General features: G+C 41.1%; 1 protein-coding gene across 1 annotated transcript in view; it reads right to left on the minus strand.

Annotated features, from left to right (window-relative positions):
* LOC306982065 (gamma-aminobutyric acid receptor subunit alpha-5-like) overlaps nt 1-17,623 on the minus strand; it is a 37,130-nt gene extending 19,507 nt beyond the window's left edge. The window contains exons 1-6 of the mRNA XM_079581845.1: nt 17,453-17,623; nt 16,990-17,074; nt 15,319-15,440; nt 10,374-10,441; nt 8,536-8,756; nt 1,272-1,354 (exon numbers count right to left, since the gene is read on the minus strand). Coding sequence (XP_079437971.1) covers nt 1,272-1,354; nt 8,536-8,756; nt 10,374-10,441; nt 15,319-15,440; nt 16,990-17,074; nt 17,453-17,468 — 595 coding nt within the window. The 5' untranslated portion in view covers nt 17,469-17,623. The remainder of the gene's footprint in view (nt 1-1,271; nt 1,355-8,535; nt 8,757-10,373; nt 10,442-15,318; nt 15,441-16,989; nt 17,075-17,452) is intronic.
* Between the last annotated feature and the right edge of the window lie 1,800 nt (nt 17,624-19,423).

The raw sequence follows: 19,423 nt of genomic DNA on the forward strand, positions 1-19,423 counted from the left end.
GTGGAAATTACAGTTATAGGCTTCCACTTTCAGCTAACGGCACGCTGGAGCAAATTGTTGATGGGTTTTTAAGATGTGGACAACAGTTTCTCTCTCTGGGAGGCAACGGAAACCAGGAAATACAGATTGCAGTGCTCTATCAGAAGAAGAAGAGATGGTTAAGGTGAACACGAAGGTTGGATACTGTTTTTATATAGTGCTAGATCGGCAATCGGCCGATCTAGTACCGATAACTCAAGGACCGAAAATGATAGAGTAAATAAAACAAAGTCAGGGCTTTAAAATGAGTCCTCCCAGGGCTCAGGGGAAGAGAGGAACATCGCGATGAACATTGGGGTAGCTACAAGTTTGTTTAAGCAGAACAAAGTAACTCATGCCCCTAGAGGCCATAAGCGCCATTGCAGGTGTTGTAGCATGTTATGTTTTTTTACTCTGACAGAAAAGACAAAGTGACAGAGGGATACTGTTCATCCAATTACACAATGGAGATTATATTTCTCACAAAATCTCTCTCAAAATCTTGGTTGAATATATTAGCCGTGCATATCGGCCTTAGAAAAGCCCACATCGGCGGACCTCTACATGATGCTATATCAACTTATCGACCAATAACTTCATATTTTCCGTACTTTTTATCCCATTTCTGTGATACTTGAACAATTTGAAGTAAATACGTGCTTCATTGAGTTTCAGGTTAATTGCAACTCGTGTGTTATAAAAGATATGTCATTATCGTTTATTGCGATATTTTCCTGCCTCAACATTTCGAACTTCAAATGTTATCGTGACAGACCTTGTACAGTCCATGGTACCCATTTTTGACACCACTTTTTTTCAAAATCAGTAAAGTGCCTAAACTTTCGCTCAAAAGCGTGGATTTTGCAGGACACCGTTTGCTGCTGCTTCAAATCTACAGCATATGTGTTCCCTGTGATTCCGTTCCCCAGCCCCACCACAATGAGCCGCTTTCCCCCCCGAGACGGTTCCCCCCGTTGTGTGCTGCCGAGTAAGAATTTCAAGTAACCAAAACTAGCTGTCGGTGCGCCGCGTCATACCCAATCAAACGACAATTACCGTGTTTATCGCCGCTGATTAACGTTAATTGTCTTTCGCTGATTACACGTTGCCGCTCGAGCTATATATTTGGCAGCCGGTCTGAAACTTACCCCAGAATGAACAAGGCTTTTCCACACGGCGGGACGTTTATGAACCCGATCTGCATAATTAGCGCATAATTTACAGACATTTCAGGGAGGGGGTTATGCACTTACAGCTCCCGAACTTGAGGGGGCAGGCGTGAGCGTCCATGGGGAAGTCCTCGAGCTGCATGGGGCATTCGGCGGAGATGGTCAGCCTGCGGGACAAAACAAAGACGCAGTTATTATTATTATTACAGAGCCGAGCGTTGCGTAATCTCATCGGGCACATTATGAATTTTTAACGGGCAAACATGTTTTATAGATCTGAGGGTTTGTCCGAGAAGGAATGAGCACATAAAGAAGCGCTCTTACAATATTTACTTAAGGCATTAAAATTGTATCACGGGGGAGAGAAATGGGGAAAACAAATAATAAAGAATAGATAGAGAAAATACTGAAATGAAGGGAACATGAAATCAAAAGCAAGAACAGAACAATAGCCCTGGCTAAACCTCTTGATGTGAAGGGTTTCTTATGTTTTTGACAGACTTTTGAAGAGATAACACTACCACCTGCTGGAGAACGACCATTTTCTCACCCAGTCTGCAGATTTTAAGGGGATTTATAGCTTTTTTTTGTATGTATAATCCTGGATGGAGTAAGGAGACTTTCATATGATGATGTATATAGTAAAAAACCTAAAGAATATAAACTTTGTATGACTACAGCTACTACTATCACCTCCAATGACCACTGCTGCTGTAACTACTACAAATACAACTATGTCTACTTCTACTTCTGCTACTACTTTACAAAGAGTAAAACATAAAAATCATTTATTTAACCTCTTACTCCACACCTTAAGCGAGCGCATTTTCTCTAGTTCAGATTTACCCAAAATCTAAGCTTCGGCAGCAGGCCAGCCTCATTTCAAAGCTAAGACCTACAAAACTGATTGGAACTTTGTCACATTTTTGAAGTGTTTTCTTCTTTTTTCATCGCTTTTGGTGGCGTTTTTGTTCCTTTATACCCCGCTTTATTATTGTGTTATTGTTGCTTTTCTGGCACGTTTTTGTCCTGTGACGAAAAACAATGAAAAAGCGATGAAAAAAGCAATGAAAAGAGACAAAAAGCAATGAAAATATTACAAAAAAAGCAATGAAAAAGTGACCAAAAAAGCAACAAAAACACAAAACTAGAAGAGTTTGGTTGTGTTTTTGTTTGCTTTTTCCGTCATTTTTTCAGTGCTTTATTGTCACTTTTATGTCGCTTTATTGTTGCATTATTGTTGCTTTTATAGTACGTTTTTGTCGCCCTTTTGTCCATTTTTTGCTGTCACTCCGGCGTCACTCTTTTCTGTGTATTACTCATCACTTTTTCATTGAGTTTTTGTCACTTTTTTCTTGTGTTGTTGCTTTTCCTTTTCAAGTAGCTTGTGGTAGTGGAATCTTTTGAAACTGCTCGGTTCAGGTGGGAGTTAAGAGGTGAAGTATTTCTCAAGGGTAAACAACAAACAATGCAATGTGTGGAAACCTTAAAACTCCCTGTATGTTTCTCTTTTCATGAACCTCATTCTCTCCAAAGCCGCGCCTCCTAGTTCAAATCCCGTGGCGTTGTGGGGAATTTGTGCGCTCGCAAAACATAAATCGTCCGCTGGGTTTTCTTAATTATGTTGTTAAAGTCGATGTGGCGTGACAAAAGAGACGAGGGACAGGACCGGGTCCGCTGAGAGGGGATCCGAGAGGCCCCGGCGCTGCACACAAGAGGCGGGATTAGTCGACTGTAGCGCGGGCGGATAAGTCATGGGAAACAAAGATTACATTAAAGAAGTGTGTGGAAAGATGCGATCGTGACGTGGTTTTATGGAACTGGTAAATTATCTGGGAGAATATAGTGTCTGATTTACATAAAAGGGCCAGAAAACCATAATTGTAAGTTTCCTTTTTCGGAGCCACCAATACACACTAATGGAATCATGAAGCAGAAGCTAACAGGCTAACTGTGGGCTAGCACCACTTAAACAGTATTTACAGCCAAGTTTGAGTGAAAAAATATCTCCATTGTGTAATTGGATGCACAATATCCCTCTCTCCCTTTGTCTTTTCTGTCAGCGTAGTATTTACTCTCACGGACAATTAATGAGTAAAAAACCATAACATGCTACGACACCTGCAGTGGCGCTTATGGCCTCTAGGGGCATGAGTTACTTAGTTCTGCTTTAACCCCAACCTGAACGGAGCACTTTCTCCTGCTTGGCTTTACCCAAATCATCTTCTTGAAAAAAGCTACAAAAACGAGAATGAAAACTCAACAGAAGTGCGGCAAAAGTCAACAAAAGGCAGCAACAAAAGAGCAAGAAAAAACATGATGAAAAAGGTCCCAAAATCGTGACAAAAAACAACAAAGCAGCAACAACAGAGCGACAAAAGCCAGAAAAGCAACAATAACACAACAAAAAAGTGACAAGAGAGACAAAACAGAACAAAAACACTTCAAAAATGTGACAAAACTACACCAATAATGTGACAAAAAAGTTACATTCAGTTTTCTTTCTAATGAGGCGTTGCACTGCTGCTTTCCAGTCGAGAAGCTTTCTAGATTTGGGTAAAGCCGAACTGGAGAAAATGCGCTCGGTTAAGGCGGGGGGTTAGAGGTTAATAATACTTCGATACCTGAACAATTTACGATACATAAACTAAAACTTGTATTTCTTCATCACCATCATACCCTCTTTATCGTTTCTTTCAGACAGTAATATTGCACAGTGGCTCTATTATACGTGTACAAAAATGTTCGCTGCTTCGCCATTTAAAAGCACTTATCCTCTTCACTTGTGATTGGAGTAATGAGCGGGCCAAGGTCTACCCGGTTGCCATGGAAACATTCTCTGTAGTTTGCCTCCAACTAGAGCGTAACCATGTTTTTTGGGCTGTTTTCTTGAAAGAAATGTCCAAAGATGCATGTCAAGTTTATTCGTGCTGACAAAGGAGAAGGTAAACTTTGTGGCAGTTTTTCTTTTATGTTGACAGAGGCGCAGGTTTACAAAGATATTACCATAAAGCTGTCAAAGTATCGGCGGGCCATGGTTAACGGGTAATAAGTGCCTAAGATGTAGTATCTGTGAGCCTCCCGTCTGGTAATAAACTTTGTGTATTTAATTAGCTATCGACTGCTATACATTAAGCGCCCGAGTTTACAGCTTTTACGGGATTTCTGGGACACTATTCAGGGTTAAACGTACTAAAAGGTTCTGAATGGCCATGCTAATTACGGTCAACTGCACTGAATATAATGGGACCGTACTTAAAAATTGCTACCAATTGAACATTAAAAAAAAAAAAAAGTATATTCAACTAATCTTTTAATGTTGCACTGATACATACAGTATTTGAAAGTCAAATTACATATAAATAACTTTATTTAATCCAATTAGCTGTGTTAGTCTAACTTAAAAAGGAACAGGAAACCAACTTGATATTTAGATACTGGCTGCTTTACTCCAACTTAAAAAGGAACAAAACTTGTTTCTAGCTCTTTGGGTGAAGCTACTTAAAAGAATTTGTTCAATTGGCAACACACAATTAAATTAATTACATTCAACTTATATTTTAATGTTGCACTAACTTAAAAAAGGACCATAAAACCAACTTGATCTTTAGATACTTTACTTTAACTTAAAAAGGAACAGCAAACCAACTTCATATTTAGATACTGGCTAAAAATGACTAAACCTACTTCATTTTCTAGTATGTGTAAGCTTCCAGTCTGGTAATAACCTTGCTGTATTTGAATATCCATCGACTGCTATAAATCATGCACCCTATCCTACAGCTTTTACTGGATTTCTGTGCCACTATTCAGGGTTAAAAGTACTAAAAGCTTCTGAATGGCCATGTTAATTGCGGTCAACTATCTCCAGCTCCTAGTCGATTTCGTTCAGGGGATATGTGCTTGAGAGCTGGTCGAGTGTGCATAATAATAATGACTTGTAGAGCAGTTGAGGCACTGCAACCCGGCGCCTATTGCTGGGTTGCAGGTTCTAGAATGTGATGATGTCATCGGACCCAGTGGGGGGCAGGAGCCAGTTTTTCCTATTAATAACATTACACTTTCACAAGTCGTAGCTAAAAAGAAAATATATGAATTTAAAAAATGATCTTTAATATCAGTCACTGGGTCAAAGATCTCTCTGTACAAGACCAAAAATTTCCAAAAAAACAAAATAATTTTTCCTCTATATAACAGTATAGGCCTTTAGAATGCTGTGATGTCACCTGCAACCCAACAATATGTGCAAATTAGGGCCTTTGAGGATAGGCCGGTTTATGTACATTAGAGTTGGATGGTTACAGACACAAAAATTAAAGAAATGCCTTTAGCTATCTGAGCCTGTCCCTACAACTGCGAATGGACTTGTTTGAATAGCACGTTCTATCCCCATCCAAATGAATGGTGAAGCCAGGCCCTGTATTAAAGTATGGCGAGGTATGACATGTCTATTTCATGGCATTTATACCATTTCTGTGGTTTCAACATCATTAACCAGTTCCCTGCCATCCACTCACGCAGATCTTACACATATTTTTAGAAACTATAACGTCTTAGCATGCACTGGTCTATAGGGTGTAAACAAAAAAAACAGACAAGCATAATACAAAAAAGGGACGAAAAAGCAACAATAGCAACAAAAAAGCAATGAAAACACTGCAAAAAAAAAAAAGAAAAGGCAATGAAAAAGGGACAGAAAAACATGAAAAAAGCTGCTAAATAGTGATTAATATGCATGAAAAACATGACAAAAATAGGACAGGCAGAAAAGTACTTTAAAGTATGTCCGACAGTTTAACAAATAAAGATGATGTTCAGTTGTGTCATGTGTATCTGACCCCACAAAAAAGCAGAAGCCTAACTGAATACGATTTAGCATTTAAGATGCCAACTATTCTCTTAAAGGGGGGTATTATGCAAAATGGATTTTTTCAAGCTTTACATCATGTTATTATGTCATTCCCTCATTAAAAACATGCCTGAAGTGTTGCCTTGGCACATTCACGTATTTTTGAGTAATCTGTAAAAACTCTGATGGCGGCCATTTTAGGGATAGGTTTGCCTGAGTCCTCCTAGGAACGCCCCCACCTCCTGGAGACGCCTCCGAGCTTTCCTCACCAGCCGAGTAACCAACCACTGCTCCTCAGCAGAACCCCCTCCCCACTGATGCCACAGACAGCGTGTGGAGGGGGCGTGTCGGAAAGGGTCAGAGGTTCTTAAGGAGACAGAGGCCTATTTCAAGACATTCGCTACAGCCATTTTGAGAGAGCAATTTTATACAAGGCAGTTATTCTAATTTACTGCATTTACAGACCGACAGAAGGTTTGGTCATCATTGTAGTGTGATATAGACTGGTGCTATGTGATAACACCCCCTCTTTCAGTAAAATCTTAAAAGACCTTTACCTTCATCACTGATTTCTAACTTGGCTTTGGGATCACCTAATTGTGGTCGATGGGTTGACAACAGTTTAAAACATCTGTATCTTTCATAATTTGCCATGCTTGATGGTTAAATGCTAACGGCTATAGGGAAAATACATTGAGCAGGCTAACAAACCAGGCTAGCTGCTTCTCCATTAAATTTCAGTGGATACAAATCACCTTTAACACAAATATTCACTAAATAAAAGCAGGTCTTCACATAATATAACCATAGATACAGTACTAATAGTATGTCAAGCACACCTTTTATTAAATAGTGTCAAAAAGTATTAAATAGTGTCAAAAAGTCAAGAAGTAAAGCAAAAATGGAGCTATACTATCATTTGTGATAAAAATACTGTGTGGTTGATGTAGGGATTCTCCACAATGAGCGTGCAGTGGGCAGTGGGAGGGCCAGGCGGCTGCTGTTAAGTGCAGATTCCCCTCACAGATGGTGCCAGTGTGTGACCGTGTGTGTGTGTGTGTGTGCGTGTTTGTGTGTGTGAGTGTGTGTCTGTGTGTGTGTTCGGACACAGGAAATCAAGTCAGCGGCGCTCTGTGCTTGAGCCGCAGTAGTAATGACAATCACACGATTAAACCGCTGCCCAGCACATCTGACCAGCGCCATTTTCGAGACGCTCTCCAACGCGTGTCCTGCTCGAACATAAATGAACGGATAATAAATAGTAGCATAAAGGTAGTGTATATTTGGAAACATTCTATGTATTATTAGATACGAGTTTCCGACTTCAGTGCTCTCATTCGTGACACAGTGCTTCCTAGTCCCTATCTCCTAAGTCCTACCGCTACAGTGTCTAAGGATAAGCACAGAATTATTCTAATGCCCCGGTTCAAAGGTCACGGTGTGCTCTCGTAGTGCTTACACCACCACTAAACTGGACTTTTTACGCCTAGGAGTGGAATGGCTTTATTTGTAAATACCCGTCATAGGTTTTAACTATATCCACTGATGCAATGATTATTATTTTTTATTTAAAATCAATAAAGCAGTGTTAATCTTTATTATTTGTAAGATAAAGATGTTGCAATGTGTTATATGAGGAGTTAAGATGAGCAATATTTCCAGTGTATCTTGTATTTACAACAAAATCAAATAAGTGCCATGATGATAAGTGTCCACTAGATGCCAGTGTTTTCTCACATTTTGATCATATATAGTTTAATCGACCAATGTGCTTCCCTCAATGTGGCTGGAAAGGGGAATGTGAATGTTATTACCATCACCTACAACAAATACTACAAATACTGTTGCTGAATTGTTAGAAGTTATAGTAGACACTATGCCAGAATGGGTGTGAAGTTCGGGTTAGCAACCTTTGTTGTACCCATATTACTTTAATATCTTACACTGCTCTATTAACTTGCTTCAAATACTGCAATTTTACATCATTACCAGCATGATAAAAATGATTATTCTATATGACTACCCCAAAACTACAAGGTTATGTCAATCATCATATTGTTTGGGCTGTTACAATAATTACTACATCAATGGCCAAAAAAAACATCACATTATTGGGCTCAATATTTATCGTCTTCATTTATTTGCATTTATTTTTCTAATGTAATACTACCCAAAGTCATTTGTGTGTGATCGTATGTCCGTGTTCATTGTGGGATATTCAAAGCTTGTGCTTCACAGCCAGAAGGGTCTTTCTGTGTGGAGTTTGCATGTTCTCCCCGTGTCTGCTTAGGTTTCCTCCAGTTACTCCGGTTTCCCCTACCACTAAAAACATGTACAAGAGGGCATGGATGAAGAAAGAAACGTCATCTATTAAAAACCCAGCACTCTGGCTTAGGACCAGTGGATGTGCGGGTCTTCACCTATTAACTACCTATTGCTATAACCATATCTTCTAGGAGGTACCTACTTGTTTGGATAAACCACTGCACATGGACTTACCTCATCGTGTACAGCAGAGTGCCGTTGTCCCGAAGGCGCAGCAGCTTGTTGGGCGTGGTCATGTTGTGGGCGATGGACTTCTTGCCGTTCAGAAAGAAGGTATCGGGCGTCCAGATGTTACTGGCCAGGAGGTTGTTGAGCGCGAGCATCTCCATCGGGCCCTTGAAGCGCAGCCGCTCGTCTCTCCAGCTCTGGCGGAAGAACACGTCTATAGTGTACTCCTGTGGGGAACATGAGATTATTATTTTAGTATCTTGTACGTCACTAAAGGTTGGCTTTTACTATGCAGAATATGCTCTGCAAGTTAAGTCTCATATAGGCAAAATGAAGGCTATGTTAGCTTTTATTTAGTGTTCAAGACAAAAACTGTACTGTAATCTTTAGCTATTTATATTTTTTTAGACAAGACGCTGCTACAAACTCATATGGGGATAACCAAAAACAGGAAGAGCAGCGTTTCATGAGGATCCACTTGGAGTCACATGACGCTCGCGTGCAGTAGTTGGTAATCATGTTGTGAAAAGTTCTGGAAAAGCATTTGGTCAAACATTAATATTAAAGGGAAATTTCCAAATTTTTGACATAGGGCCTCATTTCTAGTTATCCACAGTGTTGCTGATTTCTGGAGATTTTTAATTGTTTTTAATTCATGCAGTCCTTATATTTGAAGAGTTTGCTAGTGCATGTCTATGGTAACTAGTATCCTGCATTAAACACAGTTTGACCCAAGCACAGTGCACCTGAGGCCAATCACTTATAGCACCAGACTACCCATACAAATGTCTCTTTTGACTGAATAATTGTTTTAATATAACCATTTTGCATTTAAAAGAGCTTGTGTTTGAGCAGCATCATGTTCCTGGTTGTAGCTAGTGATCTGCTCGGTTACCGAATCTACAGTAGTTTGTTTACCTGCTGTGGTATTACTACACGTGGAATTCACAAAGGAGCTTTCTACAAATCAGATATGGCAACGTTTGGAGGACGACCCTATGATTTTGAAGGGGTTTTCAATGCAGGCTACTAGTTACCATAGACATGTGCTAGCCTAGCACCACTAAACTCTTCAAATACAAGGACTGCATGAATTAAAACACTCGGGATAACTAGGAAATGAGGCCCTATGTCATACAGCACTTTCGCTAGTGTAGTATGACTTGTTTGTAGGACAATTATTGAATAAGAACGTGCTGCGACTAATGAGCTCAGGGATCTGCTTAAATAAATTGCTTATACAAACGTTTATTTTCCCACCACGGGTCGAAGGACGATCTTTTTTCCTTCATGTGGACGCCACTGTAACGAACTGCTTACTATTCACATCAATATAAACACCCAGGCGTTGAAGATATTGACTAATACAACAAAAGCACAAGCAATAAATGCATTTCTCTATTCCACAGAATAATGATCACATTAACACTGTGACATGTTAGCTTTTACGATTTGCTAGCCTTGTATTCCTGATTCGTCAAACTCATGTGCCTTTTCAAATCATTTACTACAATCTGGCAAGTCTGATCACTGGTGTCAAAGAGTGTGCCGGCCCCATTGCTAGATTTAATGGAAAAAGTAATGAAAATAGAAGAATTAATGACTTTTCTCTGCCCAAGTAGCTTGTGAAAGAATGGGGTAATAACGAATTGAATCATTTGGAACAAGTTGGAAGGGGCAAGCCACTTTGCATTAGGGCTGCGGAGATTCAGTCTCATTTGCAAATGTCCAGAGCCGACCACGGTGCTATAAGACACGGCTCAGTGCGAGGACGCATCATGTGTTCGCTCAGGTACCAATCTGTCCGGGGGAAAATGAACAATATTTGCTCAGGATGAACTCACCATCTCGGTGTCAGAAACGGGGCCGAAGCTTGTTACAAAAATATCCGTCTTGATCTCCGTGACATTCTCTGCAAAAAGAATCAGAAGACAGGGGGAAGGTAATTGGAATGGGAAGAAGTGACGATTCAATCAACCAAGATGGATGTGTGGATGTCGACTGGTATTGGTATCTGGCAACAGTTTGTTGTAACGGTTAATAATAGCGTCATTTTTTCAGTATTGCAGGGGATGCAGTGATACAGATACTGGTCTTATATCGGCGATGATCCGGGAGATATGTTTTGGGTGGGTTAGTTTTACATTCTGGAAACATATTTTTGATCACTGCAGAAAATACAAACACTGTGAAAAAAGCAATGAAATAATATTGGCCACTGTTAAAGTGCATTTTAGTAGAAATACTGTACACCATTGCAGTGGAAGCTGTATAAGGAAGGACCAGATCCCTTTATGTTGTAAGTTGTCCATATTAATCTCTTAACCCCTACCTGAACAGCTCATTGTAAAAAGGTTTAACGCTGGAGTAATTGTTCACATTTAAATACTTGGACACCACAGTGAGTTAGATGTATTTACCAACAGTAACTCGTCAGCTTACACCAGGGGTGGCCAACACGCGGCTCTCGAGCCGCATGCGGCTCTTGGCCAATCGGAGTGCGGCTCTTTGCATGATTGGATATGTTTAATACAATGCTGCTCTTTGCAAAACAATTGGTAAATATTTCCCATAAACTGGAACAGTCTTTGACCAAACCAACCATCGTCCTACAGACCCTGTTTCCATCTCTACACATGAATGAGAGTCTGTATCTCCCTCCTTTTCGAGGCGGCGTGAAAAAGGTGCCCGTGCGGCCTCACTCAAAGCAGGATGTAGGTTAAACCACAGGCAGATCGTGGCTCTGGGATCAGCTTCTGTGCTTTTCAGGTTTCTGATCAGCTACTCTTTATTTAAGGTAATTTGGCCTCATATTCACAGAAAAAGATCAAAATTAGGAAATGGAAAAAAGCAGAGCTCTTTTGAAGCGTATGATGCGAAGCGCGACATCGTAACGCAGAAATACACAAAGTCATGACTTTTCTTTCACATGTGACAGTAACTGTAACAAATACAACTTAAAACAGACTCAGACGTCCAGAGGCTCCTGATTAAAGTTTATGAACTTTGTGCAGCCTAGAGTGCGTTCTCTGCACAGTCCAGTCAGGACTGAGCTGCAGGCACAGAGCGCACAGGCCAGGGGCGCATCAGAGAAGGGGGCTCAGTGGGCAGGGCCCCACATACAAACACACCCCAGCATTAAAAAGAAAAAAAATCTAATTCTGTCTCAGTCAGAACAGAACAGCACAAAATTTCAGTTAATATACATGGATTTTTAATCTTGGTGAGGAGTAAAACCATTAAATCTAACACAATTATTGAACAAAAAAATGCAAAAGGCATAAAGTTGTAGTTTACTGTGATTAAATAAAACGGTCACATTCTATTTAATCACAATAAACTACCGCCCCGGGATCTCGCTAATGGTCGGTGCCTTTGTGGCTCTTCACAGGATCAAGGTTGAACATTTCGGCTCTTGGTCTCTGACTAGTTGGCCACCCCTGGCTTACACAGTTCCAAGACTTTTAATCTCCATTTTTTATACTGTTTTAGCTAATGTTAGTTCATAGATAGAGATAAGAGAGAATTATTCAAAAAATACTTTAACAAATGAATTATGAATATAGTTTTCTACTAAATAAAGATACAGAGACATGGAGAGGAGCAAAGTGGTGCAATAGCCCATAAATACATAACGGAGAATGCCAATATGATGTTTTATGTTAGCATCGTGCTAACAAAACCGAACAATCTGCTGTGAATAAACATCCATATGGACCTGATTTGGACTTGACTTTATTTGTATGTGATAAATACGTTTATATTCCGCCAGAAAATGGCTAAAAAGAGTGAACAATTGTGCTTCCCAAAAGATTCCGTTTTCCCCCTCGGTGAGGCCATGCCCCCTTCTATGGAAATGTATGCTCACAGCTGCAAACATGGCGGATCTCCATGGTAACAGTGGAATTTCCCGAACTCTATTGGAGGTAAAAAAGCTGGATTGGTGAATCAGAGCTGTAAAAGGCATAACTGTCCCTGGTTATGAGGTTTCCTTCCTATATTCATGTTATTACTGATCGGTAAAGCAAAGTGCAACCCATATTTTTATAATAACTACACTCAGACTACTAATACTGCAGTTGTGGCTATCAGCAATACTTCTACAAGTAATTTCAACCTGTATACAAGTATTAATTGCAACAGTCGTAGTCAAGTATTTCAGATTCTTCATAATAGTCATCTTGAATTGAACAAAAGGGATATAATAATAAGTAATACACCTGCAATATTACGCAAAGTGCTGGCTAAAAATATATATATATAAGAGCTTACATGGACTTTGTTGTCTTGTTAAACAGTGTGATTACACGTTCACAGAAATGCAGCTGCAAATGTGACAAAGTGTTTCGTATTCTCGTCACTCCTATCTCCAACACGACGCAGAAAAAGCCAGACTTATTTCCTGTAATTTAGCGGGAAAAGCCTGGGCATACCTCACCTATGCATGTCAATTTATTCTGAGCCCAGAGGTGTCGTCGGTCCGGGCAGTGGCAGCTTGTTGAATTTTGAATAATGTTTTTTTTTTTCTCTCTTCTCAGGTTCGTATTTATAGGCCACTCTTGACAAGGCTAGCAACTGTTACTAGGAAGTGTCAGCGGGCATGAGCTATGACACATCACACATTAGTGACGAACAGAGTATGTTTGGTACGAGTGTAAAAATAAACCCGTTATGTTACAAAACTTACGATGCAGTAACAATGTTGCCATTAGGGCTGAAAGACCAACTGCAGTCAAACAGATATTGAAATTGGTGCAATTATCGGAAAGGCTTTGGGCAACAAAAAACTAAATGTAATTTCTCTATGGGCTCATGTTTTGAATGAAAATGGGCAAACCTGCAGTTAAAGCCTTTGGAAAGAAACGTGTTCTGAAATACATGGGATTATTGCATTGGTGAATTGCTAAAGCATTAATGAAAATATGCAAAATTATTCTCATTTTGTTTGATTTTCAATGTAAAGAAGTTTGGTCGACTTGATTGATTGTTCAAATTGCAGATGTGGAACGTGAACACATACCGCAGACACTCAACAAAAGAGGTGGAGGAAAGGCCAGAAACATCGTAGCTCAAGGTCGACCGATATATGCCGATATCTCCGGGACTGAAGTGATAAACTTCTTTCTTTGCAATTGAAAGAATGAAGTCAGGGCTTTAAAATGAGTCGTCCCAAAACTCCCTCGGCCTCAGGGGAATAAAGAAACAGCGATGAAAATTGGTTAGCGACAAGTTTGTTAAATTTCACTAAACCTCAGTCAATATGGACAGGCTGCAGTCATTTTGAAGCACAGAACTTGGAGAATTCAACTTAGTTTTCTGCAAAATGCCGCGTCTAGCAACAGTATGCTAGTGCTAACAGCAACTCATCAAAGCTGGGACTAAATAACCTAAAATAAAACAATATCGGCCACTGCTGGAGCGGCCAAGTATCATTTTTTTTTATAAGGTTATAAAATATTACAAAAACCCATATCAGACAACCTCTATTAGGAACTGTGAAAAAGCAGATGTTTTATGTCTAATATCCAATTACAAGGCTTATGCACTTCTTACATATTGTATTTGTAGCATCCAAATTCTTCACAGGGCAAGTTCATGGGCACATTTCCCTACATGTAGAACCATTTTTCAGGGTCACTGTCACAGAAATGCAAGAAAAGTGACCTTTAAGTTCATGAAATTGATACAAATGAATTATAATTTTGCACAAATATCAGATGGCATCAATTCTAATGCCATCTGATATTTGTGCGAAATTATAATTCATTTGTACACATCTCTAGATATAAATTAAGTATAGTGCCAAGCATAAGTTACACTATATCTGGACATTCAATTTCTCATTTGAAAGCTAAGAACCTCCAGAGTTCAATCACTGAGTTTTAACTACCAGAGGCAGACAGGTAGAAGCAGGAGAGAGTCCCTTTGTGTTCATTTTCACACTGGTTTTAGACATATGATCTGGCAACCCCAAGTGTAAGGGCTCAGAGTGTTGACAAATGGCTCTTGTTTAAGATTTACACCTCAAAAAAGTACATACCCAACCTTCAAGTCACAAGATTAATGGAACAGATGTGTGGACCCAATAATATTCCAGGAAACTAGATACTGTAGATGTCATTCTCGTTAAATGCCTATTGTGAAGAATTTGCCAGGTATCGCGTCTGATTTCGTAAATTGCAAGAACAAGGACAAACCTTGTATCAAAAATGCTCGTCTGAATACCTTACTGCCGGTCTATTGAAAAGTGAAAAAGAACTGCCTTCATAACAGGCTCTTTAGGAGAGGAGAAGAAAAAAAAAAAAAAGTGCTTCCGTGAATGAGGCCAAGGTTATCTGCTGTTGCCAGGGCGAGAATGAATAAAACAGCGCGGTACAAGTCGTGTCGGAGATGGAACCATTGATTTACGGAGGCCCACAATGGCTTTTGTGCTCGGGACAAGGCCGCCGTCGCCTCACCGCGGCGTCTGGCAAATGCGCACAACGTTCACCTGACATCGCGTCTACCTGCCCGGCTGCGTTGTTGGTTGTATCATAAAGCCTGTACATAATGTTCATTTAATAATTCATGACAGAGCAGGGGATGCAGAGCAGAGGGTGATTGGCTGTTGCCACCTCCTGTAGAACAGTGTCGAGGAGGTGTATTGATCGATTGATTTAGATGTCACCTAAAACGCCAATGAAGTCAGTAATGTTCTCCATCATCAGTGGCAGCTTTCTGATTAGCGCCAACACACGCTAAGGCTATTTCCATGTCTGATTTACAACAACTGCTGTAACAATTACGAACCTCCAAGTCCTGGCCGTAGCCGGTTGTCATATCCATCCAGGAGTCCGTCCAAAATCCTGGTGAAAACGGTGCTATTGTCGATGCAGCTGCTCTCCTTCTGGGGCTCCGGCGAAGTTGAAGTGCTGTGAGGGGCAACAAGCTGGTGTTAGATACAGCAGTAACTCATGATTGTGTACTATGAGGAAATAAGAAAACATTTTGAATATTTTGACAATGACAATTGTATCAAAACAAGACTTAAAGTGGAAGTAAATTAGGATAATCATGGCTTAGTTGGATGAAAACTGAACTTTTACACATTCTAAGAACTTATATACATGTACACTACGGTTTGCCTCTACTTAAAAAGGAACAGGCCACTGTTTTTCCATACTAAGATATATCCTTATCTGAGCTTAAATGAGTTGATGCGTACCTGTTTGATCTTTACGCCTGCGCTCAGTCACGCAAAAAGACCAAAGATGTTGTTAGCATTTAGCCTCTCCCGGCATATTCCTATGGACCAAAACGGACCCAAGCGAACAAAGCTCTTCCACGTTTTCCCTACAATATATCCCTTTTCATCCACTAATTTTGTGTAACTTGGATCGTATAACTATTCACGTAACTGTATTTAAAGCAATACTAAGTTACCTTAATTATAAATCCTTTTCGTAGTCCCTCTGGGGGTGATACAAGTGTTAATGGGATGATTAGAGGGTCTTTCATCTCCCCTGGTGTCTCTGGCCAGAAAACCACACTTACAACTGGACTGCCCCCGGACCAGAGCAACCAATACACACTAATGGAATCACGAAGAAGAAGCTAACAGGCTAATGGGCAAAGCTAACTCTGGGCTAGCGCCACTTTTAACAGTATTTACAGCCAAGTTTGAGAAAAAAAAATATTTCCATTGTGTAATTGGACATACAATATCCCTCTCTCCCTTTGTTGGACAAATAAGTAAAACACCTGCAGCTACGCTCATGGCCTTTAGGGGCAAGAGTTACTTACTACTGCTTTAAATAGGGAAAACATGGAAGAGCTTCACCCCCTTTTGGGTCCATAGCAAGAAGCTGGGAGAGGCTAAATGCTAACAACATCTGACAGAGCACAAGCGTAAAGACCAGACAGGTGTGCATCAACTCGTCTAAGCTCAGGTCAGAACATATCTCAGTATGGAAAAACGGTGGCCTGTTCCTTTAAGTCATATCCTGTCCCTATGCAAGTAAAATCATAGACATTAAGAATATGGCCAAACCGGAAGCCAGTAAAACACCACAACTTCTGAAATGGAAGACACGTTGTAATCCCAGGTCCAAATGACAACTCCTTTGCTTAAGTGATGTAATGGTTTGCCAGGTGTGGGTAGAGGGCAATTACGCCGTTTGGACACACAGGCCGGTGTCAAACAACTGCAAACGTAAGGTTGTCTTGAATTTGAACCACTGCCAAGTCCACAAAAAAAAAAAAAAAAAAAAGTCAATTGATGATCCACTCCTGAGAGAAGGGGGGGGGAAGAGAGCTCTGACCCAGATATTGTGGCTTCCTTCCCGGACACTTAAACTGTCTACAGTCGCTTTGAGGTAGTATTTGAACAAAATCAATCAAAGAGAAACAGACAGAGGGAAGGTGGAGAGGGGGGAAGGAAACGAGACTTGAACACGTACATCCCAAAACTTTGCGGCTCACCTGATCTGGCATCCGCACACGACGACACCGCATGACAACATCACCATGGCCAGCACCGGGATTTTGGCTAATTTCTCGTGCAGAGCTGCAAAGAACAGAATAGGAGGGGGGGGGGGGCAAATATAATAAACAATCAAGTCTCCGCAGCCGCAAGAACTCTCCCAACTCTTTCCACGTTGCGCCAATGCTAAAAAAAAAAAAAAAAAACGCGCAAAATGTGACGGGCGCAATCCATGTCGGAACGACCCCGACGATGCCATCGCGTGGACAGGCTAGTGTGGCGGGTGAAAGGCAAACGCACGATTTGTTATCTGCAGTGTTGTGTAAAGAAAGCTTCGTAGCACATTTAGCGCATAGCATGTCGGGATGTTTCACCTCGTCCCCCCCCCCCCGTTCGCCTCACGCGTTTGGTTCAATTCGCACAAGTAGCTGCGACGTGCAATGGTGCAAGCGACGGGAGTACCTGAGTGCGTGTCCATGTCGTCGCCTCTGTGCGTCTTTAGAAGAGGGGCTTGCGAGTGAGAGCGGGTATAGCCAGTGCTCCCCGAGTCGTCTTTCTTTCTCTCCCTCTCTCTCTTTCCCTTTCTGCTCCTCCAATCAGCGCGTGCCAATTTCAAGCGTTTGGCTCGCCACCTCTGCTACTCTTTCCACCGCCACTGCACCATCAAAAATACAGCGACAATGTTAATAATACTAACATGAAGTCTGGCAAATGTGCTACCGCCTTGCAAAACACACGTTGTTTTAACAGGAGACCACGCACCCCAATGCTATGAAGGAGGGGGCGCCATGGAGCCGTGCGGGGCGGTGGAAGAGGGTTTTACGCACGCAATCAAACTTAATGAGCTTCACCTGGCGCAGGTGCACGCGGTTCCAACGTGTCCCTGGGCTGTTTCCCAAAGCTTATACGTGCCTTGGCGTTGAAGGCAGTGCCTCAAAACTCACATCCTTCCAAGACAAGTGTCCTGCCTTTGGTCCTAAAAAAAAGCTGCTAATTGAACAAACTTCAGAGCTAAAGGAAGTGACGTCACAGAATAAAATAGGAAGTTGTGCTTCATCCGGGGGAGGGGGGTTGTGGCGGCTGGTGGAGTGGAGGTAATTATATTTTTTACCAACTACAAATAAATAAATAAAAAGCAGTCAGAGATTATGAAACCTGTCTGAAAATACAAAATAAAAGTCACACAGGCCAGTACCACTTTTTTTTTCCTTTTTCCCCAAGAGCGGTGGTGCATTATGGGTGATTTTGGCTAGAGCAAGGCAGTGAAGGCTACACTGATGCATCCTTGGTAAATTAGCCACATGCTAACCAAAGGGAGGACACAGGTCTCCAGACGACTTGAACATTGGAACAGCACTTGGGCAGCAAGTATTGATGTAGATGCCTGACCACGCCCACGTTTGACCAAGGCAAGGTGCCCAGCCCATGTTCTGGTTGCATTGCACAGCCTCTATGTTTTTACAGTGGTGACCTGTGATTGGTATTCTGGAAGTGAAATTTGGGCCTGATATGAAAAGTTTAGGTTGATGGAAGCTACGTTCTTTTCTTTCTTCTTCTTCTTGGGGACTGTAGATGGAAATTCACTCCAAGAGCTAAAATCTGGAACAAAGCATCTTTTCATAATGTACCTGTACATGGCCCTTAAAGTGATAGTCTGTACGTTTAATGTTTACAAATATAACAAATTGCGTATAATTGACTGCCTGAGCCTTAAATTTCTTAATACTCCGGAACAGTAGGAGGCGGTAATGCTCCTTTAAGCTGGTTGCCAACCGTAAAACAAGAAAAAGAAGAAGATCAAACGTGGTTTACAGGGCAGGTGCGGCTGATTTCTGTGTAGTGTGCGCACATGTATACTTCGATACCACTACGGCAACCTGTAAGTAGTCAACAGCCGGGGGTCAGACTCACCTGGATGGAGGATTTACCTATTGTGCATGTTTTGGGGAAAGACCCGCACTGTCCAGGGACTGAACCCGCCGTGACCTTGCAAAGAGCGCTACAGTGCCAGAAAGAGAACAGCTTTTCCTGTGAGTCAGTCTCATGCACAGGGAATCAGGAGTGGCTTTCACTTCCAATCAGGAGGGGAGGGGCTTGATTGTCATTTTGCAAATCTTACAGACTATCACTTTAAAGCCATTAATTAAAGCTGGGGTACCTGACTTCTTGTTGTAAAGTAAATGTGTTTTTACCACCACAGGAAAAAAAAAAAAAAAAATGATGAATCAAAATTAGGGAAATGCACGTTGGGGGGGGGCACTTGCTTAACTCAAAGCTGTACACGGACGTGCAGGAGGGATTGTGAGAGCTAGAACGAGTTGAGGCCAAAGGAAATAAAATGTCAGAGTTTGTGCGGGAAATATCAGGTACCCCAGCTTTAAGACGTCTGTATAGCACTGATTCTACACTTTTGATCTGTAATCATTTTGTGAC

Source organism: Gobius niger, assembly GCF_951799975.1.
Source record: "Gobius niger genome assembly, chromosome: 23".
NCBI classification, from domain to species: Eukaryota; Metazoa; Chordata; class Actinopteri; order Gobiiformes; family Gobiidae; genus Gobius; species Gobius niger.